We start from the raw sequence: 27,019 nt of genomic DNA, 5'->3' as shown, positions 1-27,019 counted from the left end.
TGTGTTATCGATCACCTGTACTAACTAAACAGCCAGTTTCAAAATTCTCCAAACCAATTTTATGAAGATTTCCTTATTTAAATAATCCAATATTACCAGGTCATAATAATTATGACCTGGTATTTACGATCATCTTTATAATACGGCCAGATAATCTCGTATTTTTAAAGCCCATTTCATAGAAATTCACCTCATTCACCTGTTAATAACGGCCAATATATTATGTTGATAGATTTCAGTAGTTTTTCAGTAGATCAGTAATTGGAGTTAAAATCAGTAGGTCTACTGAAAAATCCGTAGACCTGGTAACCCTGAACATTATAAGCATTAACTTTAACTCTTTAAACTCTTCCCATTTTTATGACGTGAGGCTTGGGCTGTCTAAAATGAAAATGCGTGTTTTAAAAGTGTATACCTACGTGTAGCTTGGGCTGTCTAAGCTGAAAATACGTGTTTATAAAGGTATTTTAACGTCATTAATCTTACGTATTTAAAATCACCTACAAAAGACGTTTATACGACGTAATGTTTTAACACGTATATATATTCAACCAAAAACTGACGTTTCCTCGACGTTATTGACGTCACTTGGTTGCCTGGGTAAGGAACGTCATCTTCTGAAGTTTCGAAGGTTTTCGTCGCTGAATGCATGCAAATAGATTACTAGGCGATTTTGGGGTCGCTAACTACGAATAGGCCATCAGAACTGACGCACGGACCACCTGGTGCTCTAAGGCTCTGCTAAGACGTTTTATCTTCTGAAGTTTGGAGGGTTTTTGGGCACTACCTGCACCATGGATCGGTTCTGATGGCGTATTCTTATTCAGCAACCCCAAAAACCCCCGAGTAATCTGTTTGCATCAATTTAGTGCCGAAAACCCTTGAAAATCCAGATGACGTGCACCAAGGCAACTTTGACGTGTACCAAGGCCAAGATGACCTTTGACGTTCGCAGTGAACCAAGGCATCAGACCCCAAAAACCCCGAGTAACAAATCTGGCCCTCAAGGCACTTATTTTGACATGTTTTTGCACTTTTGGATGCAATTTTTTGCACTTTAAAATGCAACTCTACATTTCCACACAGTTTTCTATTGTAGACTTTTTTCTTGATATCATTTTGAACATAATGCAAAAATGAATGCAATGTCTTATCTCTTTTTTAAATATTCTCTAATTAAGTAGTATGTACTTAATACTTAATACAACTATTTAGTTAATATTACAAAAAAAATCTTACGTGGCCATTGTCATCCAACTGATTATTGGTCAGCTTCAGTTTATCGAATGACACAGTCTGTTTCATCCATTGAGCTCCAGTGGCAGGACTATCAGGGTGAACGTGTATCCGAGGAGGCGATACAGGATCTGCTTTTCCAGCTATTACCCAACTGGAACTGTAACAAAATAAGATTGTGTGAACCCAAAAAATAATTGATAACTTAAAAAAATCGAAAAATTGAAGACAAAACACTTCTTACGTGGGAGAGACTGCAAGACCATTAAGTGGCAAGAAACGAGCATGAAACATACATCAAACAGAGACTTTCACAAACTGGGATAATGGGCACATGATACAATGGAAAGATGCATCAATAGTCAGGAAAGAGATAAGGTGACTGCAATACCACTAAGTGGCAAAATAAAAATAGCATAAAACATACCTACATCAAAATAATTTACATCATTCTCGAAACCCTAATATTCTTTTTAATTTTTTGTAGCCCATATATCTCTATGAACATATAGATATTGGTCTTCTCCATTTTCCTTTCGCTACCCTTTCCTTTCGCCACCAAAATCTTCATTTCTCTTTCCATTTTCTGGTTCATGATCCAAATGGATACATATATTACTATTGTTTTAACTATTGGTTCATTAAAATTTGACTTCCTAGACACAAGTTTTCACTTAAGCAGTGTGGTACACTGTTTTGCTACATTTCGTTAGTCTTTTGAACCTCTCTTCTATGGACAGATATGTAGACTCTCTTAGTCTACTTATCTCTGCTTTCAACAAAAAACCAGCCACCTTCTGCAAATTATTGTAGAAATGTGCAGGAATAATACAGTACAAGTTAGAGAGGGAGAGATATTGTCGCATTCGATTAATGTCACAAAAGGTCTTAGACAGGGTTGTAGTATGTCTCCTCTTTTGTTTAATTTGTATGCTGAAGCAACCCTTAGAAGCTGGAAGAAGAGATGTGGCGGAATAGGTATTCCAGTTAATGACAACACCCTTTTCTCTCTTAGTTTTGCAGATGATCAGGTCGTGATAGCTCAGGATACTTTCGATCTAGGATTTATGATGAAAAGGATTTATCATGAGTATCAAAAGTGGGGATTGCAAGTGACTCTAACAAAAACAGAGTAATTGTTAGTAAACAGCGAGGCTTGATTTCAAGTCCTTGTCAATGATGACGTGAACATTAATCAGGTGGAAAAGTTTAAATACCTGGGAGCATTGTTTGACAAGACCGGATTGGGGAGAGCAGAGATAAAGCAGAGAATCCGGAAATGCAGGCAAATTGTGGGAAGTTTGAATTCATTTTGGTGGGATAAGAATATTTCTAATAAAAACAAGAAAAGAGTGGGCAGAGCAATAGTGAAGTCGGTATTGTGTTATGGCTCGAAAGTATGGACTCTCAACGCAGATCAGAAAAGAAGGCTACTAACGGTAGAAATGGACTATATAAGAAGAAGTGCAAAAATGTCAAGATGGGAAAGGAAAACTAACTAAGAAGTAAGAACAAGAGTGAACGCTGAAGAAACGGTAGCAGATAGAATAGAAAGAAGATCATTGAAATGGTTTGGACATTTATTAAGAATGCCTGAAAAACGTTGGCCTAAACAAATATTTCAGTGGAGACCACCAGGAAGAAGAAAGCGGGGTAGACCGCGAAGGTCGTGGCATAAGAGCGTCAGGAGATCGATGTATGACCGCATTTTACAAGAAGACGATGCCTTGGACAGAGAGGTTTGGCAAAGGACGACGGGAATGCGGCAGGATGCTGTTAACAGTTGAATAATTATTATAACTCGTAAATAGATACATAGTTACTTGGACTATATTATAATACCAACCTGTGAAAAGCGTATCGGTATCTTTTGTCATCAACTGGCACAAAATCCATCATCAACATGTACTCTGAATGTAGGTCCAGTCCGCAAAGCTTAACCTGAAAGGTTGGGAACATTCGTCTTCCGGCTTTCGTAACGATCATCTCTGTTCCTAAACTATGGAATTCGTCCCAGAGATGTTTCATTTCTAATATTGCACCAGCGTTAGCCAAGGCAGGAGAAGTTGTGTTTGAACTGAAACAAACGAAATATTTGCTGTACATTTTCTTTATAAATCCAGGTCTCTTTTGTTCATAAATAAAAATATAACGATAGTAACCGTAATTAATGACATATCTATAAAGGCGTGCAAACGGATTACGGCATAGACACTATAATTTTGAGCTTTATCACCTTTATAGTGAGCCTAGTATTCCACGAGGTGGAGCCGTCGAAACACATTTACAGCCAGAGATCGGATGGAGTGAGGAGAAAAGTCAGGCCCAGATCACGATTTAAGGACCAGATGGAAGACGGCTTGCGAGTGTTAGGATTACAAAATTGGAAAACCAAGGGGAGGATAGGAAAGAATGGAAACTGAACCTAGAACAGACTAAGACCCATGGGTAAGACACATGGGTTGTAGAGCCAATGATGATGAACCGTAATTAATAAAGGAAAAGTATTTTCAACGTCAAGATTGGGAAAGGAAAAGTGGATGGATATGTGGGAGAATTTGGCTTAGGAGAAAGAAATGAAAGGGGGACAGACTTGTCGAATTCTGCCAAAGCGAGGTGCTGGTAGTAATGAATACCTTATTTAAATTACCTAAAAGAAGACTTTATACCTGGATATCACCGCATCACCGGCGGATTCGGAAGATCACATTGTAAGAAACCAGATAGATTACATTTTAATCAAATCCAGATATAAAAACACTATAAGGTCTGTGACAACATACTCCGGAGCCGGAGCTGAGATAAATTCAGATCATAATCCATTAGTAGGCGTAATGAAGATAAAACTGAAAAAGATCCAAAAACAAACAAATATACCATGATTTAATGTCTCAAATATAAAAGAAGAACCTGTACGTCAGAGGTTAAAAGAAGAAATAAATGATAACTTAAAGAAAATCAAACAAGACGTGATTAAAACAACAGGTGTTAATGACAAATGGAATATGATACAAGAAACGTTAGTAGAGGCAGGAAAGGAGATATTATCCACAAAAATAATAAAAAACAGAGATGGATAACTTCAGAAATCCTAGAGCTAATGGAGGAAAGAAGGAAACATAAGCAAAAACATAAACATAAACAGGCAGGAGTAAGGCAAAATAAAAGGAAATCCAGAGATTAATAGGAAAGAAAATAAAAGAGGCCAAATCCACCTGGCTGGCAAATTAATGTAGTGAAATAGAAGAATATTCTAAAAGGTATGATAGCTTTGCTTTAACATGCACAAGAAATAAAAGGAAATCACAAATACACAGCGAAAAAAGAAAGATGGCCTTCTTAAAGACATAAATGGAAAAATTATTATAGAAGTGAAAGAGGAATTTAAAAAGTGGAAGACATACATAACAGATCTGTTTGAGGATAATAAACAAGAACCGGAAGAAATCGACAGCGAAACGGGACCGGAGATCATAATGTAAGAAATCGAACAAGCAATACGAAACGCAAAAAACGGAAAAACTGTAGGTCCAGACGAAATACCTGCGGAATTACTGAAATGTCTAGACGATGAAACTCTACCGGTACTACTGGATCTGTTTAATGAAGTATATAAAACCGGAAAAATCCCTCAGGAATGGTTGGTGTCCACCTTTGTAACAATACCAAAAACAATATATGCCAAATATTGTTCGGTCTATAGGACAATATCACTAATAAGCCATACCCTCAAAATATTCCTAAAGGTGATTCATGGAAGATTATACAGAAAGCTAGAATTACGATATGGATGATACCCAATATGGGTTCCGCAAAGGACTTGGAACAAGAGAGGCATTATTTGCGTTTAATGTCCTCTCTCAAAGATGCTTAGATATGAACCTGGATATTTATTCCTGTTTCATCGACTTCGAAAAACGTTCGACAGGGTCCGACATGAAAAATTAGCAGAATTATTGAAAAATAGAGATATAGACAGACGAGATTTACGAATTATCATCAATCTGTATTGGAATCAAAAGGCCAATATAAAGATAGAAGAACAAGAATCCGAGAATATTGATATAAAGAGAGGAGTAAGACAGGGTTGTGTTCTGTCGCCGCTACTGTTTAACCTGTACCGTGAAGCCATATTTCAGGAAGCGATAACGGAGCTAAGTGATGGAATCTCTATCAACGGAAGAATAGTAAATAACATAAGATTCGCTGATGACACCGTTATAATAGTAGACACCCTGGAATCGCTACAAGAATTGCTAAACAGAATTAACGATTATTGCATTCGATATGGACTAAAAATAAACAAGAAAAAAACTAAACTTATGATTGTCAAAAACAGAACATGGAAATGAAAGGTTAATGTTAGAGCAAACCCAAATAGAAAAAGTTAAGACATACAAATATCTGGGAACCTGGGTTGATGACAAAAATGACCAAAGCAAAGAAATTAAAGTCCGAATTGAAACTGCAAGACAAGCATTTATAAAAATGAAGACACTGCTTACAAACAAAGACCTTTAGTTGCCTCTCAGATTGAGGGCTCTAAGATGTTACAGATTTTCTATATTGCTATACGGAATGGAAGCTTGGACATTGAAGAGACAACACATAAGAGAATAGAAGCGTTCGAAATGTGGTGTTACAGAAGAATATTGAAAATTCAGTGGGTTCAAAGGATTACCAATGTTGAAGTGCTACGACGTTTAATAAGGAGTTAGAAATTATGAAAAGTATAAAAACTAGAAAACTGGAATATTTGGGTCACATTACCAGAGGAGAAAAATATGAGTTGCTGATAATTATTATGCAAGGAAGGATCCAAGAAAGAACAAGCATAGGAAGAAGACGCATCTCCTGGCTGAGGAACCTTAGAGAATGGTTTAACTGTAGTTCATTACAACTATTCAGAGCAGCAGCCAACAAAGTGACCATAGCCATTATGATATCCAACCTCCGATAGGAGAGGGAACTTTAAGAAGAAGAATTAATAAAGTCTTGACGAGTTAATCAAACAAATAATGATGAAATCAGCAAGGCTTCTCTTTTTCCGTTTCTAGCTGGTAGTGGTGTTATTTATTATATCTAGCTATCACAATTATGTATCAGTCATAACCATTTTCTTAGCAGGATTAACATCTTATGTTGTCAGTCTGTCTTCATTCTATACTTTATTCATAAGTAATGCCGACAAGATGAATCGTCTAAGAGAAGCTGGACAAATCACATTAAATAATGCAGCTAAAGATATCGGCAGCGATAAAAAAAAGAAAAAAATCAATGCTTAACAGACTACATATGGGGAAAGAAAACGACTCAAAGCATCATACCAAAAAAAGTCTACAAAGCACCTCATGTTAAGATCAGACGACTTTGTCAAAAGACAAAAACCCTCTTATCCTCAACCAAACATGTAAAGATAATAGAAGTAGAAGAACATCAGAACAAAAGTAAGACCAGAGATATGAAGCACTACACAGGAAGAAAGAAAGTGTCATGGTTGAAAATTTTAAGGGGCTGTAGAACTCTTCAAAGCAGCTGTAGATAGAGTAAAATTAGTGATGATGATATCCAACCTCCAATTGGGAGAGGGCACTTATAGAAAAAGGAGATATGTGAGAAAAGCCTTAGAGAAAAGAGTAATAATGGCATGACACATGACATACACATCCAGAGTAATCACGACATACGCGGCAGAAACACGACCTGATACAGAGATGAGAAAAATAATGATAGAAACAGCAGAGATAAAAACCCTTCGAAAAATTGATGATAAGACACTATGGGATAGAGCTATAAGTGCACATACACGACGTAGATATAAGGTGGACAACATTAATAACTGGGAAAAATAGAAGAGAAGAGTGGAACGACCACATAAGCCGAATGACAACAAATAGAATGGTAAGGACGGAGAGAGACGGTTACTCTATAGGGGGCCGTCCATTAATCACGTGATGTTTTTTTGACATTTTTTAACCCCCCACCCCCTTGGTTATACGTGGTGAGGTTTAAGATTACCCCCCCCCCCCCTATATTACGTGTATTTTTTAGTATCTACAAAAAATCTATTTTTTAAATAGGTATTTATAAAATACACGTATAAAGTATCATCTAATTTTATTATAAAAAATTAAAGACTACAACAATAACGTTTAAAGGTAGACATGTTTAGATTACATTGCTTGTGACAAGAAAACACATAAATATACACGTGATATATTACTACACCCCCTCCCTCCTTATGATGTTTCGTGATTTTTATGGACCTCTCCCTCCCCCTTTCGAGCCTCACGTGATTAGTGGACAGCCCCTAGGAAGACGATCAGTGGGAAGACCACGAAAACGATGCAAACAACTTATTGGAAGCACATTGAAAGAACAGGCAGTCATGTCTACACAAAAAAAAGAAGAAGAAGACTAAGTTAGAAGAACCTAAAAATCTGATCTTGGTCTATCAGCGTGCTCGTCTTAAGTACCTATATTTTATTATTTATATTTTCGCTTTGGACTCATACCAATTTGTGTTCTATTTTGTATAGATCAGGTATTTTGTCCATATATTTACTTATTTGCTTAGTTTGTTTACTTTTCATTAATAGGTCTGGATCCCGCGTATGAAAAAAAGTTGATTAATACAAGCTGAAAATTTGTTAATAGCTTAAGGGTGTCTAGTCGGACAAACTTTAATATATGGGAACACTGGAACAGGGGAAGTTTTAATTGTGGAACAGGTTAAAATTTTGGAACGGTCAGACCACGAAAATGGCACATGTATTTTGTCCGATAGAACAGACTTAAACTCTCCGAACAGAGATTAAACTCTCATGCAAAAATCAGACTGCTATTTATCACCAAATGTGCGTTTTAATGAGTGGAACATGTAGAATATGTCAAATGACAGGAATTATGACAGGTGATAAATAGCAGTCTGATTTTTGCATGAGAGTTTAATCTCTGTTCGGAGAGTGTAAGTCTGTTCTGTCGGACAAAATACATGTGCCGTTTTCGTGGTCTGACCGTTCCAAATTTTTAACCTGTTCCACAATTAAAACTGTCCCTATTCCAGTGTTCCCATATATCACAGTTTATTCGACTAGACACCCTTAAGCTATTAACAAATTTTCAGCTTGCTATTAATCAACTTTTTTTTCATACGAGGGATCCAGACCTATAAGTACCTAGATATTGTCTATCATATTCGTCTCTATTACAGATAAAAAAGTAAATAAATATTAGGGAAAAATTTCAGATCTGTAATACTACTCCGTTCTGTAAATCTAGAGGGTATAAATCATTAGGGATATAAGAGTATATAGAGCTTTTAAACATTCCATCGTTGAGCACAGTTTATTCATAAATTAAAAATAAGCTCCAGCTAAATAAAAAAGAACGTTAGTCTGTCAATATCTTGGGCAATATTATTCCTCCTTCAGCGAATCCATTCTCGAAATATAAATCGTAGTTTAGTTCATGAAAGAAATAATATTAAACGATAAAGTTAAGTACCTACTTGTAAAATAAGTCAATGTCAAGGTTACTATTACAAATACATAGTACAACGACACCTTTGTTTTGGTAAACATTTTTGCTTGTTTGAAACTATACTTGCATACAGAGAATGAATGTTTTTATGTTATTAATGAGTCAATTAACTAATATTTTTATGAAGAACAAACGTTACTACATTTACACAAACATTTAAGATAGATTTATTATGATGAAGTATGGAATCCAGTGCATCTCTTCTAGTATCAAGAAAAAAAATTTGAATTTGTCTCCATGTCTCTACAAATTCTAGATGTCACAGAAGAAGAACTAAACTCTTCTCCTCAGAAGGACTGTAACTTACTAATATATAAGAAAAGAGTTGGAAAGTAAAAGATGATTAGTACTTCTTAGAAAAAGATGCCTCGATAAAGTGGAACCTATAGGGCTTTTCATTCACAGTCATTTGTTTCGAGCTTCTGTCATGTGTCACATAATATTAATATATCTACGTCATACGTTATTGGCATATTCGCGGTGTGCAAGTACTTGGAAGGGATACGCGAAACGGTCGTGCGCGAATAGCGGAGAAATATTGCAACTTTCTTAAATAATTCATATTGTCAACTGAAATTGTCAAATTGACGTACATTTCATACCTATTGTCATTTAAGAAGAAAAATTATATATTGCTTCACAATATTGATATGATATGCAATTATTATATAAAGGTAAATTTAATTAATTGTATTTTGCTTGCAATACTGCATTTTAATAACTAATTTTATTTACTACATACAATTGTTTACGTTTGAAAAACACAACCTAAATCTTATTTTTTCTTCTTATTATTTTTTTGGACTATGGCCTTGACAATTATCCAGTAACCAGGACCATATGATTGGCCAATATAATTAAAAGTGCGAATAAAAGTTCAGAGCGTAGAAATAGGTGTCGCTTTTCCGAACTTGCACGGTCCCAATACCAATGATACAAACCAAAGACGTATGATGTAGATATATTAATATTATGTGACACATGACAGAAGCTCGAAACAAATGACAATCGATGAAAAGCCCTATTTAGAAGGTAGAAGTTGATTAGAAGTAGGAGAGGAAGGAATGGCATCTCTTCTTTTATATTACGTGTTCTAGATTTTTTTTTATTTAAATTTACGTCTCGGCAGCAATGGCCATTGACACAAACAATATTGGTTATCCAATAATTAATTACAATAAGGACTTATTAAAACTAATTATTATAACAGTTAATTTCTAAATCTTAAATAACATTAGGTAAAAATTATGAAGAAAAAAAAATTGGATATACAATCATGGGATACTATAGAGACGTACAACTAATTATAAAATTTCTTCGGTCTTCTTGGGATACTTCGGACGTTGTTTAGTCATAGTAGCAGTTGCATATGAACTAGAAAGATTACTGGAAGAATTGGGTCCAGACATGGTGATGCTAACAGTGGGGGAACATTGATTTAAATTGTTACTCATGTAGTCAAAAGTAACTTGAATTTGTTTATATTACGCTTTGGATGTCTGGAAATAAGTGATAACCTTGGATACATCACTGCAATACTGGTTGCCTAACCGTTGGCGTCCGTTGGGACGGGATAGCAACAGTGAAAAACTTATTGACAGTTTGACACTGTGTATGTGTTTAAGTTGGAAGATTATTAAGTAAAACATCTCTTACTGACTGAAGTTACAGCTTGTTCTTGATGATTAACACTTAACACAATTGTTATTAGTCACTATTTGAGCGAAAACTAATTTTAATAACTAGTATTTACAGTAATAATTACAAATTTCGGCACCCATTTACAGATCGATACATACAAGTTCTGACGTTAGTTTGACAGTCTGTTCTAGATTTATTATGACACAGAAAAACAGTTTCATAACCCAAAATTCCAAACCTATAAGTTTAATGGGTTCTAAAAGTGTTAACCCTGCTAGTTGGTCAAAATATACCATGGACAAAGAATTCGAATGCTGGTTATCATTTAATAATTTGTTTAGATTTAGATAATTTTATGAATACTAACACCGTAAAATATTTTAATAATTAATAAGTACTTACTTGGAGTGGTTCTTATTATGAGCTGTCGTTCTGTTATTATTTTCTGTTCTATTTGTATCATTTTCGTCCAGTGATAATGCGTCTGCTTGATCTAAAGGCGAGTAAGCTTTTCGGTCTTTTCCGGCACTTTGGAGACAAGCTAGAACAAGATAAATATACTCAGTGACATTAGAAGTGTTGCACCCTGAAAGAATCATTTCTGGAACTTAATTTTTTGGCAACATGGTATATTTTCATCAAGAATAAAACGATAACATTGGCAAGACTTTTTATTGACATGTAATCAAAAAAAAATTAGTAATGTGTTTGGCGACCCCCTAGCCGAAAACACTACTGTATACGTCTAGGCATTGACAAAATGAGATGATCAATGTCTGCTTGAGGCACCTCGTTCCAAGCAACTTGAATTTCATGGATTAACTGTTCCAGAGTCTGTGGAGGATGTTGCAAAGTGAACAGCCTCCTCCCCATCATATCCCACACAGGTTTGATAGGATTTAAACCCAGTGAACGGGGTAGCCACGGCAAAAAATTAACGCCAGCTTCTTGGAGAAAGTTATGGAGCAATATGGGGATGCGCGTTGTCTTCCTGGAAAAGGGCGTTTCGACGGCCATCTAGTTAAGGCAGTAAAGTGGTTTGTAAGATGTCATCAACATAACACGCATCTGCCATACTATCTCGAATAAACAAAAGTTGTGATCCGCTACCATAGGCAATAACCCCCAAACCATTACCCCAACTGTTCTGTGTGGATGCCTGTCAACAGCAAACCCGATATCTCATCGCTCTCCAAGACGGCGTCTTATCATCTTACGACCATCATGCATACCTAAACAAAATCGCGATTCATCGCTGAATGCTGCATTATGCCATTCTGCCACCCAATGCTGCCGTTCTCTGTACCAATTCCAACGTTGATGACAGTGGTCCGCAGTCAAAGGAGGCATTCGCCGTGGGGGGAATGAAAACAGTCCAAAGGCTCGAATGCTACGATATAGGGTACGTATAATAACAAGTCTACCTTCTACTCCAAACCATTAGTCAGCGATTTGACGCATAGTAGTAGCAAAACGGTCTCGCAGAGCCACAAGTCTAAAGCGTCCATCTTGACGCCCTGTGGTACAAGTTGACCAGTTGGTCTCCTTCGTGTTCCTCTACCTTCGTTTGTCCACACACGGCACATTCGCATAACTGTCATTGCCGTACAATTAACATACGACAAACCCATATCTCTATAGGCAATAATTCTACCCCTGTCAAAATCGCTAAAATGTGGTAATTTTGGTGTCTTCGAACTTGAGACATATTCTTGCACTGAATAAAATTAAGACTTAAGCGGCGTTTAGACACAGCGATAAATCAAACAACTTATCAATATCAATCGAGTTGTTGCAACTTATCATTGTGTGTAAACGGTGCATCGCACGACTTATCAAAGTTGGAGTTGGGTTGAAGTTGGTATCGGATTGAATCAACTTATCACAAGGATCGAGTTGTTTTAATTAATCGTCGTGTCTAAACGGTACAGCGATTTATCATTGGAGTTGGGTTGCATCAATTTAGGAGAATCTTACCGAATTAGAATTTATTTACACATCCAATTAAATGTATAGGGTGATTGATTAGTGGGGTAAAGCTACGTAGATCCGTTATAGTAATAGATAGCAATAAAAGTTAATAACAAAAATTGTAGCCAACTTTGAGATTCATATTTCAAAATTAATTAGAATGTTACAGAGGGTGTTCGATAACATAGTGGCAGACCAAACTTAATTTTTTTTTTGGAACACCCTGTATTTTATTTTATATTCAAAATCTTCTTAACTTCGCCATTACAAATGTATAAAGGATTGTTATGTTATATAGGGTATTTTACAAAGTTATAATCAATTTTATATGAAAATTGTAACAAGTTAACTCATTGTATAAATAAAAATAAGCATAAAAGCAATGGATTATTGATGCCATTTTTTATTTATTAACAAAATTTTCATAAAATATTCTTCTTCTTCTTCTTCTTTTTGTATAGACATGACTGTCTCTTTTTTCAATGTGCCTCTAGTAAGTTGTCGTTCCATCGTTTTCGTGGTCTTACCACTAATCGTCTGCCTATTGGGAAACCGTCTCTCGCTGTCCTGACTACTCTGTTGTCATTCGGCTTATGTGGTCATTCCATTCTATTCTTCTGTTTCTTACCCTGTCTTCTGTCGTATATTTGCATTTCTAGCTCTGTCCCATAGAGTCTCACCATCGATTTTTCGAAGGGTTTTCATCTCCGCTGTTTCGAGCAATCTTTTTGTCCTCTCTGTGTCGGGTCGTGTTTCTGCCGCGTATGTCATTATTGTTCTGATGACTGTTTTGTAAATTCTGCCTTTCATATTTTTTCCGATATTTTTATTTCTCCATATTGTGTCATTCAGGCAACCTGCGGCTCTGTTTGCTCTATTAACTTGACCTTCCACTTCTGTTTTGAACCTTCCGTAGCTAGATAGTGTGATGTCTAGGTATTTAAACTCCATTACTTGTTCTATTATCTGACCTTCCAACTCCAATTATCCATATCAGTCGAGCTGTTGCAACTTATCGTTGTGTGTAAACGGTGCATCCAGCGATTTATCAAAGTTGGAATCGGGTTGAAGTTGGTATCGGATTGAATCAATTTGTTGTGATGATCGAATTGTTTTAATTTATCGTCGTGTCTAAACGGTACCGCGATTTATCGAAATTGGAGTTGGATTGCATCAATATGAGAAAATAATACCGAATTAGAATTTATTTACCTATCAAATTAAATGGTTACCATTAAGGGGATGGGTACGAACTTTCGGTACGTACTTTCGACTTCAAAGCTATTTAAATGGGATTCATTTTTGTCGAAACCTGAGAAAACTAATAAGTATTTTTGAAAAATTTAAACGTAGTATAAAAGATTACGTTATTACCGTGGGCCGAAAGTCCCTGAAAACTTCTATAATGTTTATTTTAATAAGTTACAGGGGTCAAAAATTAAGAGAAAATTTAGTGTGATTTTTAATTTCAAATATCTTATTCAAAAGAAACTTTTTATTCATTCTAAGGGACATTCTAAAATATGGCATCCATAAACCACTGCCGTTGTGCTTATTTTTATCTATACAGTGAGTTGAACTTGTTACGATTTTCATATAAAATTAGTTATAACTTTGTAAATACCCTGTATAACATACCCAACCTTTATGTTTTTGTTATGAAGAAAGCTAACAGCATCTATTTTTTTAGGATGAAAACTGGTTAGGTATAATTCATTGAAGGGTCTAAAATGTACACAATGCTCCCCTCTTCAACTTGTTGTGGTCAATCACATCGCGATAAATCACAGCAACTTATTGCAGCGTCTAAACAGCGTTTCAATCATCAACAAATCACAGTAAATTGTCATCGCAATTAGTTGCTGTGACTTATCGCTGTGTCTGAACGCCGCTTAAGGATCAAAAACTAAAAATTCATGTACCAACCGGTCTTCATAAATAGGTCTTTTCACAAAAAAATTTAAAGATAAAACTTAATTTTTACAAAAACTATAAAAGATAAAACATTGATAGGGGAAGGACGGGGAAGATGACGCAGCGTCTAAGATGACGCACCTCTGTATTTTATCAAGTACTTCACTAAATTCAGTTTTTATACCCGTGGCGCCCTCCTTTAGAAACTACTATTACTTTAAAACTTCATCGGTCAGCTTTCGTACTGTTTAGTATCTGTGAGGCAGAGTAACGCGATACACGTTGATTTCTTGTTATTTTTGACACTGCGAATATTAATGGTAAGTTGTTTAAAAATGGTTCCATTGGATTTTCTTCATATTCATGGGAGTAGGTGATATTTATTTTCAGTTAGCGAGGATTTATCTGTTAAATATTTGATGATGGATAATTTTGATAACCATTTTTTGTAGGTTATGCTGAACAGGCTAAGTTGACGCAGACTGCGTCATCTTTGCTGTTATAGTGCGTCATCTTTGCCTTTTCAGTTCATTACCTTAAATAACAATGGAGTATAGAATATTTATTATTTAGTGTCTATTTTGCATTTTGAGGCATCTTTTTCTTTTTTAGAAATGGGAAAATATATACGAAAAACACAGAGAGGATCATTTTCTGCAGCAGCTCTTAATGCAGCATTGAATGCAATTTGTAGAGATGGTCGTAAAATTCGGGAAGTGGCAAGGGCATTTTCAATACCAGAAGCTACATTGAGGAGAAAACTTAAGGTTAAAAATTTATTAAAGGAAGTCAAATCAGAGTCTCTTGGTAGAGCCCCATTGTTTTCGGCACATCATGAAAAGGAGATACTAGATCATGTTCTCAAGCTGGCCAATTTATTTTTTGGTATCACTTGCATAGAGCTGAGAACCATGGCATTTGCTTATGCAGAACGCAATGAAATTAAACACAATTTTAATAAGAATAAACAAATGGCTGGAAAAGACTGGTATCTAGGATTTATAAAACGAAATCCTCAAATTTCCTTGAGAAAGCCAGAAGCTACAAGCATTAATAGAATAACAGCCTTCAATAAAATAGAAGTAGACCGCTTTTTTAAAAATTTGGAAACAGTGCAAGAAAAATATAAATTTCTGCCAGATCGCATTTACAATGTTGATGAAACCGGTATATCTACGGTTCCTAAAGAATCATGTAAAAGACTTGGGACCCAAAGGAGTAAAGCAGTTTGGAATCATTTCTTCGTGGGAACGAGGGAAGAATATCACGGTAATAATGGCGTTCAGTGCCTCCGGTAACTACATACCTCCATTATTTATATTTCCCAGGAAGAGGATGAGCCCACAGCTTCAGAAAAATGGACCAAGCGGTGCGATTTACAACTGCACGGATAATGGATGGAGTAATACGTCTATGTTTTTATTATGGCTGAAGCATTTCCAAAAAAAAGTCCTGTCTAGTCCAGATAATCCCGTGCTGTTAGTATTAGATAATCACTCGAGCCATATTTCACTGGATATTTATAATTACTGCAAAGAGAATGGGATTATAATGGTTAGTATTCCACCCCACACATCCCACAAATTACAACCTCTTGATGTGTCATTTTTTTCTGCATTAAAATATGCGTATGGTCGCCATTGCAATTCCTTTCTAAAATCTAAGATCAGCAACTCAGAGTTTGAAGATAAAATTACTCCATATGATGTCGCCGAGATTTTTAAGTTAGCATATGATCAGGTGGCAAATATTGATAAGGCCGTTTCTGGTTTCGGAACGTGCGGAATTTTTCCGTTAAACTCTGATAAGTTCACAGAAGATGACTTTTTTCCTGCTGATAATTTAAACAATGATAGCTTGGATAGAGATGTTTCTCCTGAACCTGCACCTCAGGGAACACCTCCACTAATAACAACACCATCTATAAGAGAACCAGAATTACCACGTCCATCAACCAGCCGACAGTCTCCTGAAAGTCGTCACACAACCCCCACAAAACAAAATGAAATAACCAAACGTCCACATATTTCTCTTTCACTTATTTCTCCAGTTCCTTTGCCCAATAAAAAAATTAAAAGGAAATATGGACGACAAAAGCAACATTCTGAAATTCTAACAAGCACCCCTTTAAAAGAATTCTTAAAAGAAAAAGAGAATAAAAAAAAAGAAAAACTGGCGAAGTCGGAAGAAGGAAAGAAAAAAGTAACCAGACAAGTATTGGTTAATGATGCAGGATTAAAACTAAATAAAAATAAAGGGAAAGCCAAAGTACAAAAAATAATCAAACAAAAAATAAACAAAAAAATCTTGGAGGATAGCGATACTGAAGAAAGCGATTTTGATGAAGAAGGTCTTTGCAATGACGATGAGTTGGATGACATAATCAACGAGGGAGGTGAAACTGATATCTGCATATTATGTGGAGACTTCGGCAAAAAGACGGAAACATGGTTCAGATGCACAAGTTGTGGACAATGGGTGCATAAAGAATGCAGTGGAGCCAAAAGTCCCGAAAACTACATTTGTGACTTTTGTTAATATGTTAAAAAAGCTTTGTTTACATTTTCTTACTTTCAGTATTAAAAAATAAATTTTCTTTTCATATCACTTGTGCTTTTAATATAGATACCTACATGCGCCATCTTCACCATCACTGTGCGTCATCTTTCCCTCGGTGGAAGGTAAGATGGCGCAAAAGCGTTTTTTTTTTAAAGCCGCATAAAAAATACTTCCTTTTATTGAATTTAAAAATAATCCTAGAAATTGGTTATAGAAATGTCCAAATTACAGGCTCGTAGCATTCAAAGTTAGCTTAAATATTTTTTACCCTTAAATAAAATGTATTTTGCTTAGGTGCGTCATCTTCGACGTCCTTCCCCTATTGTTATCATGGCATGCTTTAAATATAGTCATTGTGCTGCCAAAAAATTAAGTTCAAGAAATGATTCCTTCTGGGTGTAACACTTCTAATGTCAGTGAGTATATGTAACTTTTATTGCTTTGAACGAATCAATTATTTTTAATATTTTGATATTGATGAAAATATTTATTTAATAAAACTTATTGAAAATATTCAAAAGACAGTATTTAGAAACTTAAACCTTAAAACAACAAAAATATCACAGCCATGGTTCAACACCGAAGTTAGAGATATAGCGTACAAGACGAAAGTAGGAAAGCATACCTACAATAAATACTGTAGCAAGTAATACCTACCACCAATACAAGGGTAAAAGAAACAACGTAAATTCTACGATAAGACGCATAAAAAGATACGTCTTCTTAGAACCAGGTTCTGAGGTTCCTCAACCAGGATGTTCTTCTTCTGGACTGTAACACTTCTAACGTCACTGAGTATATACAGTGAGCACGTAAAGGTTGGAATAAATTCATTTTCTCGAGAATGGACGATTTTGGAAAAAAATCCCGAAACAGGTCAATTTTTATTTTTAAATTGCGACTTTTTGGCATATATATCATACTAGTGACGTCACCCATCTGGGCGTGATGGCGTCATCTACGATTTTTTTAAATGAGAATAGGGGTCTTGTGATAGCTCATTTGAAAGGTAATTCAGTTCTCTATTCAGTAATGTAAACATTAACATAATTGTTTATACAGGGTACACAAAAAACATTTTTTTTTTGATTAAATTTATTGACATAAAAAGAAGAATGTATGTAATTTATTTAATTCAAAATACATTTTACTCCTATCAGAAAACAGGAAATAATGTTTATTTGACAAATAAATATTGTCTTTTGCTTAAATTCAGTATTAAAGCAGCCACCCACCTTCCTCTTGACAGTTTGAACATTTAATTTAAGCGAAAAGCAACGATTATTTTTCAAATAAACATTTTTTTCTGTTTTCTGAGAGCAGTAAAATGTATTTGAATTAAATAAATTACTTGTATTCTTCTTTTTATGTCAGTAAATTTAATCTAAAAAAATTTTTTTTGGACACCCTGTATAAATAATTTTGTTAATGGTTATATTAGTGAATAGAGAATTGAATTACCTTTCAAGTGAGCTATCACACGACCCCTATTCCTATTTAAAAAAATCATCGATGACGTCATCACGCCCAGATGGGTGACGTCACTAGTATGATATATAGGTATGCCAAAAAGTCGCAATTTAAAAATAAAAATTGACCTGTTTCGGGATTTTTTCCAAAATTGTCCATTCTCAAGAAAATGAATTTATTCCAACCTTTACGTGCTCACTGTATAACTTTTATTGCTTTGAACGAATCAATTATTTTTAATATTTTAATATTCATGAAAATATTTATTTAATAAAACTTATTGAAAATATTCAAAAAGACAGTATTTAAAAACTTAAACCTTAAAACAACAAAAATATCACAGCCATGGTTCAACACCGAAGTTGGAGATATAGCATACAAGACGAAAGTAGGAAAGCATACCTACAATAAATACTGTAGCAAGTAATACCTACCACCAATACAAGGGTAAAAGAAACAACGTAAATTCTACGATAAGACGCATAAACAGATACGTCTTCTTAAAACCAGGTTCTGAGGTTCTTCAACCAGGATGTTCTTCTTCTTCCTGGACTCGTTTCCAAATATTTTTCCTTGTAGGATGGCTTGTAGGAGGGCATATCTGGATTTATTTCGCATAATGTGACCGAAGTATTCTAACTTTCGAGATTTGATGGTGGTTAGTACTTCTCGGTTCTTCTTCACCCTTCTGAGTACCTCCTCATTTGTGACCCAGTCAGTCCACTGGATTTTAAGTAGTCTCCCATATGCCCACATATCAAAAAGATACTATTTGACATGATTTATCAAGGACATAGAACACGATCTGTATGGAGCTCAAAGAAAAGTTCCTTTGGAAATTTTTTCTTGTGGAAAATCTTAACGAGAGACAATAATAGGAAAAATTAAAGAGGCAGAACAAAGTACAAACGGGGTAGAAAATATATAAAAATCCTTTGCCAGTTCATACAATCCTGATCTCAGTAAGGCTTTTCATTCCCGATGAAATGTTTGACGCTCTTACTTAGACCTCTCTGATTCGCTTATTGCGGTGAATCACTCCGCATTCTTCTTATGAAAGTATTGTCAAACCTTTTTGTATGAATTGACTTTCGTTACAATTTTCTTCCACTGATTTCGATATGTGCATAGCTCCCTCCATTTTCTCACTTTCAGGATTTTAAAGTCCTCATGATGTGGTCCTCTCATCTCTCTCTGGGTCTTCCCCTTGGTCTTTCAGTCTCTTGCTTCCATTTGGTGCCATTTATCTTATGAAGGCTGTTAGAGTTTTGTATGTTGTAGTCAGTCGATCAATAGAGATTACTTATTTACTACTTACATAATATATACACTTACTTACTATTTTATTGGGAAGTAATCCACAATTTAATTTAAAAATGAAATTTACTGACGTTTCGACTTCCACTTGGGAGTAGTGATGTTGAAAAAGTAACTATTCGTTACAAAGTACTCGTTACTTACGAATACCGAAAGTAACGATTACTATACAGAGAGGCAAATCGTTACTTTAATTACTCTGATTACTTCGTTACTTCTTACTAATCGTATTAGAGCGAGTAACGACTATTGTATCTACTTTGATTACTGTGATTACTTCGTTACTTCGTACCAATCGTATCAGAGCGAGTAACGACTATTATAATATCTACTTTGATTACTCTGATTACTTCGTACCAATCGTAACAGACCGAGTAACGACTATAGGGCTTTTCATCGATTGTCATTTATTTCGAGCTTCTGTCATGTGTCATATAATATTAATATATCTACGTCATACGTCTTTGGTTTGTATCATTGGTATATGCCAATAACGTATGACGTAGATATAGTAATATTATGTGACACATGACAGAAGCTCGAAACAAATGACTATGAATGAAAAGCCCTATTGTATCTACTTTGATTACTGTGATTACTTCGTACTTCGTGAAGGTCGTTATTATATCGGAATACCTATACAAAATACCTACCTACTGAGAAATACGATTCTCGATATGATTATCGGTACTCAAATGCAAAAGACACAAAAGTAATCATAGTAATCAAATCATTTTTATCCCTTAAACAGATCGGTGAAGGTCGTTGTTATATCGGAATACCTATACAAAATAGCTACCTATTGAGAAATACGATTCTATAGATATGATTACCGGTACTCAAATACAAAAGTAATAAAAGTAATCATAGTAATCAAAGTAACGAATACTGTGAATGATTACTTTATACTATACAAAAGTAACGATTTGTAACGAATACTCGAAAGTAACTATAATCAACAACACTACTTGGGAGGTCGTTATCTAAATCCAAAATATTTATAAAAATAGACAAATATTGTTGCTTAGTAAAAATATTCTTCTAATAATTACTTAATACTAAATATTTCATTTTAAGGTATTTAAGAGTTGCGTTCCTGGGACGACTTTATTGAAAGATAGTTCATTCAATTACATGAAATCAACTTTAACTTAGAGAATATCCGTCACAAAAATCATAGCATGTGATTTGTCTTTAAAAAGACAACCACATGCAATGGTGACAGTAAAATTTTCGTGTTAGTGATTCCATAGTAAATCACGAGGGAAAACCAGGAAAAAACCTTATGATACTATCCCAACATAGTAAGTATTTGGTGTTACATTCAGTTTACTCTCAAAATTACCGCCAAACCCTGATTTTATATTTGTTATTATAAAATATAAATAATATTAATAATACTTCTAATATCTTCTATATACTTCTAGTATCTCTAGTTGCTTACTTCATTCAGGGACAAAACAGGGAAATTAAACACACTCGATGTCATATAAATGTTATAAATATTTTTTATTTATCCAATATACGATAAATATAAGATTTAAAAATTATACTAAAATTTAATTATGTTGCAACTTTTTCTCATCAAATAAATTAAGCTTTAATTCTGATATCTCCTTTGTTTTAACAAAAATTTTATTTAAATAATTCGTTAGACTATTCATACAAAATACTAAAATTTACATTTCTCCTTTTGAATTGATTACTTATCTCTTCTTGAAATTTTGGAATGACTAAATTATGCTATAGAAATGCTCAATACAAAAATTAAACAAATATGGTGTGGATATAAAACAAACTCTCTCCGTTTCACAAAAATTCTGACTAACCTTTTTGTTTCTTCTTTACTTCTTCTTCCTGGATTGCGCAGCCTTCGATTCTCTCATACTTGCTCCTAGAATGTAGCGAAAGGTCCTTCTCGTCCAAACTGCTTCACCAACAAACAAAAAACGGGACTCGCTCGAAATCTCTATTCAGTTTTCTCTCTGCTCGATATCTTGTGCAAATTGATACCCACCGGCTACTCGTTCTAGACAGAAAACAGGAATCTCCTCGGACACAAGGAAAATTAACTTCTCAACTCGGTCAACGATTTCGTTTCACCACGATCTGCTCGCAAAGGCCAATTTCACCACTTTACACCGACTTCTCACTTTATAAAAACTGGGATGTCCTCTCCAGATATTAATTACACAGTGGCCATTTTTTCTCTCCTCAACATCAGACTCAACACTCTCATCCCTTCCATCCATCTTTCTCCGACAATCACAAAAATCCTCTCTACCCACTACATCCATATTTTTATTTCTTAAGAACCCATTTATTTTGTATAAAACTTTTCCATTTTGTTAAATTCTAGGAGATACCAAATTACTTTTCGTTGTTTCAAAATGCTAAACAAAAGGTCTTATATTCTAAACTCAATAAATTTGTTTACGGTCTCTCCTTCTACGAATCATTTACAAATGTCCTAGTGTCGATTCCAATGCGAAATAAATGTACTTTCTAATTTTTACCGCATAATTGTATATCCGTTCAAAGAACCATTAACAAATCACTTAACAATTTCACTTCCCGCGAAAACACTGGTTACTAGCTAAATTATAATATTTGCAATTTTTGGTCATATACAGGGCGGTGAAAATCTATGATCTCGTGGTCTCTGATATAAATTTATTTTCTAAAATTTTCCCATAAAATTTTACAATACATATCATATACTAAAATATAAATTATGTATTCTCGATATGTTATTGACTTATTAATCCATTATTTCATCTTTTAACCACATCTTTTAATGGATAACCACATCCTACTGCAATCTGCCGAGGAATTTGGGACACAATTGGTTTCATTTAAAATAATTAGAGCCGCTTCTTTGATTTTTCTCTTTTTGACATCTGATTCTTTCAGGATTATACTTGAATCTTTTCACTGAACACTGTGTTCATTGTCCCATGTGTGCTTACATATTTGAGATCTATCAAATTCTCTATTTTTAATATAAGTCTGATGTTCACTTATTCTATCGTTTAATGGCTCATCTAAATAAAAATGTTCGCATTCACAAGGTATTTTATAAATACAACTCTTTAAAATAATTGGAAAAAATCCTTTGTAAAAGGTATAAAATTTTTATTAAAAATCCCTTTAAGGGCTACATTTTCGATTTTATTAAAAATCATCATCAGTGTTAAAACTTTAAAGTAACAATTCTTTGTTCTTTCTTGTTCATTGTTAGGTCTAGTTTTAGACAAAATAGATCTATCTCAATGTGTTTGTTATTTTGAATGTTGTTGTTGCAAATTTTGAGCAATCAAAATTTGCAATTAGTTTCTTACAGTTTCCAGTCACACCTGCGCAATCTGGAATTGTCAACCTGATGGAAATTTGTCTGTCCGAAGTACGAACAAACCTACTGTTAGATAGTGTGCAACTGTTTTTTTTTCATTGACTTACTTGAATACTATAACAAATGTCCAAAACCGTGTTTCTAAATTTATTGCTTTGGATATTAACAAATTTTCATATTTCCAATGTCTATTGTCCAATATATTCCAAAAATAGTTACATTCTTGAAGTACGTAAAGTTCTACCACCAGAGGGAAGGAAAAAGACGATTCAAAGCGTGAGATGCTGGAGCAGTCAGCTAATTACCTCGCACTCGACGCAAAAGAATTTCTCTAAATCAAACGGTCTCATTAGTTAAACACATTGCATATTTGTAAGCCCGTCATTTGATTTATATTGGCCGAAAACCGTATTTATGTGCCATGAAATACGAGAAGATGATTAATAGCGGCTATGCTTTTTTAAGCCGATAGTAATTTAGGTGAAAAAAGAACGATTAGAGCGAAACTTCAATCTTGGCAACGAAATAAAGACCGGGAAATCCATGAATAATAAATAAACGATTTTGCGGCCTTTCAAGTTTTGGAAACATAGTTTTCAATTTAACGGACAGTTGTCGTTTGTTTTGTGTTTATTTTCATGTATGTGTGTCAAAACGGTCAAAACTGCCTATCAGTAGGTATATCAAAACAAAATGTTACTTCCGCTTGTGACAGTTATGTTAGTGTCAGTACTAATATACAAGCCAGAAACAAAAATGTGTAAATAGTATTTCATTATGAAATAAATACTACCAAACACTTATGTGTAAATGAATTATTATTTTATTATTATAATCTTTTCATACTTATTTACCGTTTCCAATATATCTGTCTGCAATACGTTGCTAATGTAAGGAAAAGTGAGGGATTTGTGCGCAGCGGGTAAGGTTCGCTGGGTAGTATTTCAAATCCCGTGGATGATTTTAAGAACTCACCAAGTCCTACACCTTTTGGATGATCTTGTGAACGGTTGACGTCATTATCTTCAGTCGAATGTTGCACGTGGACTAAGTGAGATGCGATTATTGAAAATCGCAAGAATTCTTTTAGTTTTTCTGCTCCAAAAATTAAGACGCGTTCGTAGGTTTCTTTAAGTTGCTTTGAGCTTACTATTGATTTAAATCATGTTGTTTTCCGTACATTTTGGTGCATATGTTGGTTTATATGGTTTAGTAGTTGTTTGTTTGTGACGACGTTTGTTATTTAAGACGTAAAGGGGGTAATAATGTTCAGGAGTGCGCATGATTTCCCCACAAACAATGAAGTGGTAAATAATAAAGTTACGATTTTCCTTTCCAGAGGCCACAAAACTACACTAGAAAATCTATTATTCTTACATATACTAACGAAGATTTACAAAATCCTCTGTATGCAATCAGAAATGCCGGCAAAAAAATAAGGGAAACGATAAGAGCTTTCGACATTCAATCAAGATCGACTTCAAGAAAAAGACGAACAGGTTTAAGTACCTAAAGGAGCTACAAATGTAAGCTCTGTTTGTTGATGGTGGAAGAACTATCATGGCCGTTTATTGCATGAGTGCTGGAGAAAATTATATTCCACTCATGTTGATCTATCACGAGTTAAACCAGAAATTAAAAGAAAATCTCGAACAATCGAAAAATCTTACAAGCTCACCAATGAAGATAAAATTGGAGAACTCCAAGGGAAAAAGATGATTAAGGGACGTGAATGTCAAGAGAAAGGAGGAACAGAAAGCAGCAAGAAAGGCAACTGTTCAAAAATGATTTTTTTAAAAATCGCTAGATATCTCGCGTCGCCGCAGACAGAAAAAAACTTGAAGGCAAACAAAACAAGAAGAGAGTGCAAAAGGAGCTAACACCTGAGTAGTCTGATGTAACAGACACTGATTTGTCAGATATTATCGATGAAGACAAATTATATGATATAAAATTAAGTTTCATTTAACCACCAGAAAACCAGCTGCATCTAGTTGGACATGTTGTATTTGCAGGAAAAAAGAAAAGAACAATATTTTCTTCTTTTCAAAAGAACAAAGAAAATAAAAGAACATTATTCAGTGAGCACCATTTACCAATCCCTGCGCATGATTACCCTCATGGATGGGGAATCGTGCGCAAAGGCACTTCTTTTCGTTTTTTACTATTCTGCTTTAGTACTTTGTATTTCGCTTAAACCTATTTTAAATATTCAAAGTAGAATAATTAGAGCTCACTGTAACATACTAGCCGTTATGATAGATTTAAAGAATTTACAACAGAATGGATTTCTGCTTAAGTGCGCACCATTCCCCCACTTTCCCTTAACAATAAATTGTCAACTAATTTTATTTCACAGAAGGTCCGAAACAAACGGTCTAGCCTAGTGAAAAATGCCCCATGAATATTCTAAAATAAAAATACTATGCTGTTCTACATAAAAAAGTATTCAACCAAAAAATTTTTACACCTTTAGCCCCACCCATAACCCCCAAAAAAATTAAAACGTGTTTTTTTAGTTTTTTGGCAATATCTTCCTTTCCTAATCATCGTAGAAACATTTATTTTTCTTTTAATTTGTAGGACTTTTATTGCCTACAAAATTCTTGGCGTAAAATTCAATTTTTTTAAAGTTTTTGAAATTCTTATACAGTGTGTTTCTAAATAAGTGTGACCAACTTTAAGCGTAACTCTACATAAAAGAATAATATCAGTTTGCTTGACAAACGTATGTCCGTAAATGCTTCGTTTCTTACCACGTAGGGTTATTAGTTGTTCAGTTGAGTATTACTCTAATATCTAATGTATATAATAGTCCGTTTCACACTCTTTGGCGGATTTTATATATAAACCATTGAAGTAAGAAGGTTGGATATTATCGTCACTATCTTTACTCTATCCACCGCTGCTTTGAAGTGTTCGATGGAACTGAATTTAAATCAGTCCTTTAAATCTTTAAAGCACGACACTCTACTTCTTCTCACCCCCGTTACTCCCGTTATCTTTCCATATTATATTATCAGTCTTAACATTTCATATCTCTGTCCACTCATTACATGTCCCCGATATGTGATGTGAATGATAACTTTCTTATTTTTATTGTGTTTATTATTTCGTATTCTTCACACATTTCTCGTAATATTTCCGTGTTTGTTTTCTTCTGTGTCCATGTTATCTCAAGCATTCTCCTGTAACACCACATTTCAAATTACTGTAACTTATTTATGTGTTCTTGCATCACTGTCACCTGTCACCTGTCAGCTGTCATGTCCATATTGTAGTGTCGAAAACACGTAACATCTCAGTTCTTACTCTCAGTTCTAATCTTAGGTCATTGTTACAAATGTCGGTATAGGATCATGTCCAGGGCCGTAACTACGATGTTAGGGCCCCCGGGGCAAAGGTGATCTGGGGGCCCCTGACGAGGGGTCTGGGGCTTTACCCCCAGTGAAGCCGGTGCCGGGAAAAATGTTTGATAATTAACTCCTTGAAAACGCATTTTAATGGATTCTATGCCTGAAGTTTCTTGAACCTACATATTGCTATTTTAGTTGACCAACACAAAAACATTTTGAAATCACCCTATTTTTTATTCGCTTTAAAAAATTTAAAAGAAGAACAAAACAAAATGAACAGATAGTAAAACAAAATGAGATACAGTAGAACCACGCAAATCCGAACTAAAGTAGTTCAAAGCTTTCATTGTGATTTTGAGTAGCCAAACGTTCTCGCAAGAGTGTGGAAAATATTTTTGGACTTAAGTTGACTACAAGAGAACCAAAGTAAGTTTGTGTTTAACCTTTATAAACACTTTATAAACCTATATATTAAAGTATAATATTTATTTTTAAGAAATTTTAAATGTCAAAGTCCTAGTAATCCTACATTGTCCAATTTTCTGGCTTTACTCTGTATAATAAACGGGTTTTTAAGTTTTTGTCTTGAATTTTTAAATTTTTTTCACTTTCCTTTGGTTTGGATTTGCCGAAAGTTCAGATTCGCGGGGTTCGGATTTAC

At 34.6% G+C, this 27,019-nt stretch overlaps 1 protein-coding gene across 1 annotated transcript in view; it reads right to left on the bottom strand.

The window, feature by feature from the left end:
• The window catches only part of LOC114327750 (T-box transcription factor TBX10), a 123,902-nt gene that overhangs the window by 82,594 nt on the left and 14,289 nt on the right, over positions 1-27,019 (bottom strand). The window contains exons 3-5 of the mRNA XM_050647887.1: positions 10,822-10,960; positions 3,083-3,313; positions 1,240-1,396 (exon numbers count right to left, since the gene is read on the bottom strand). Coding sequence (XP_050503844.1) covers positions 1,240-1,396; positions 3,083-3,313; positions 10,822-10,960 — 527 coding nt within the window. The remainder of the gene's footprint in view (positions 1-1,239; positions 1,397-3,082; positions 3,314-10,821; positions 10,961-27,019) is intronic.

This window comes from Diabrotica virgifera, chromosome 3 (genome assembly GCF_917563875.1).
Source record: "Diabrotica virgifera virgifera chromosome 3, PGI_DIABVI_V3a".
Lineage (NCBI taxonomy): Eukaryota > Metazoa > Arthropoda > Insecta > Coleoptera > Chrysomelidae > Diabrotica > Diabrotica virgifera.
Note: the sequence above shows the minus strand (reverse complement) of the source record. Positions and strands in the feature narration are given on the sequence as shown.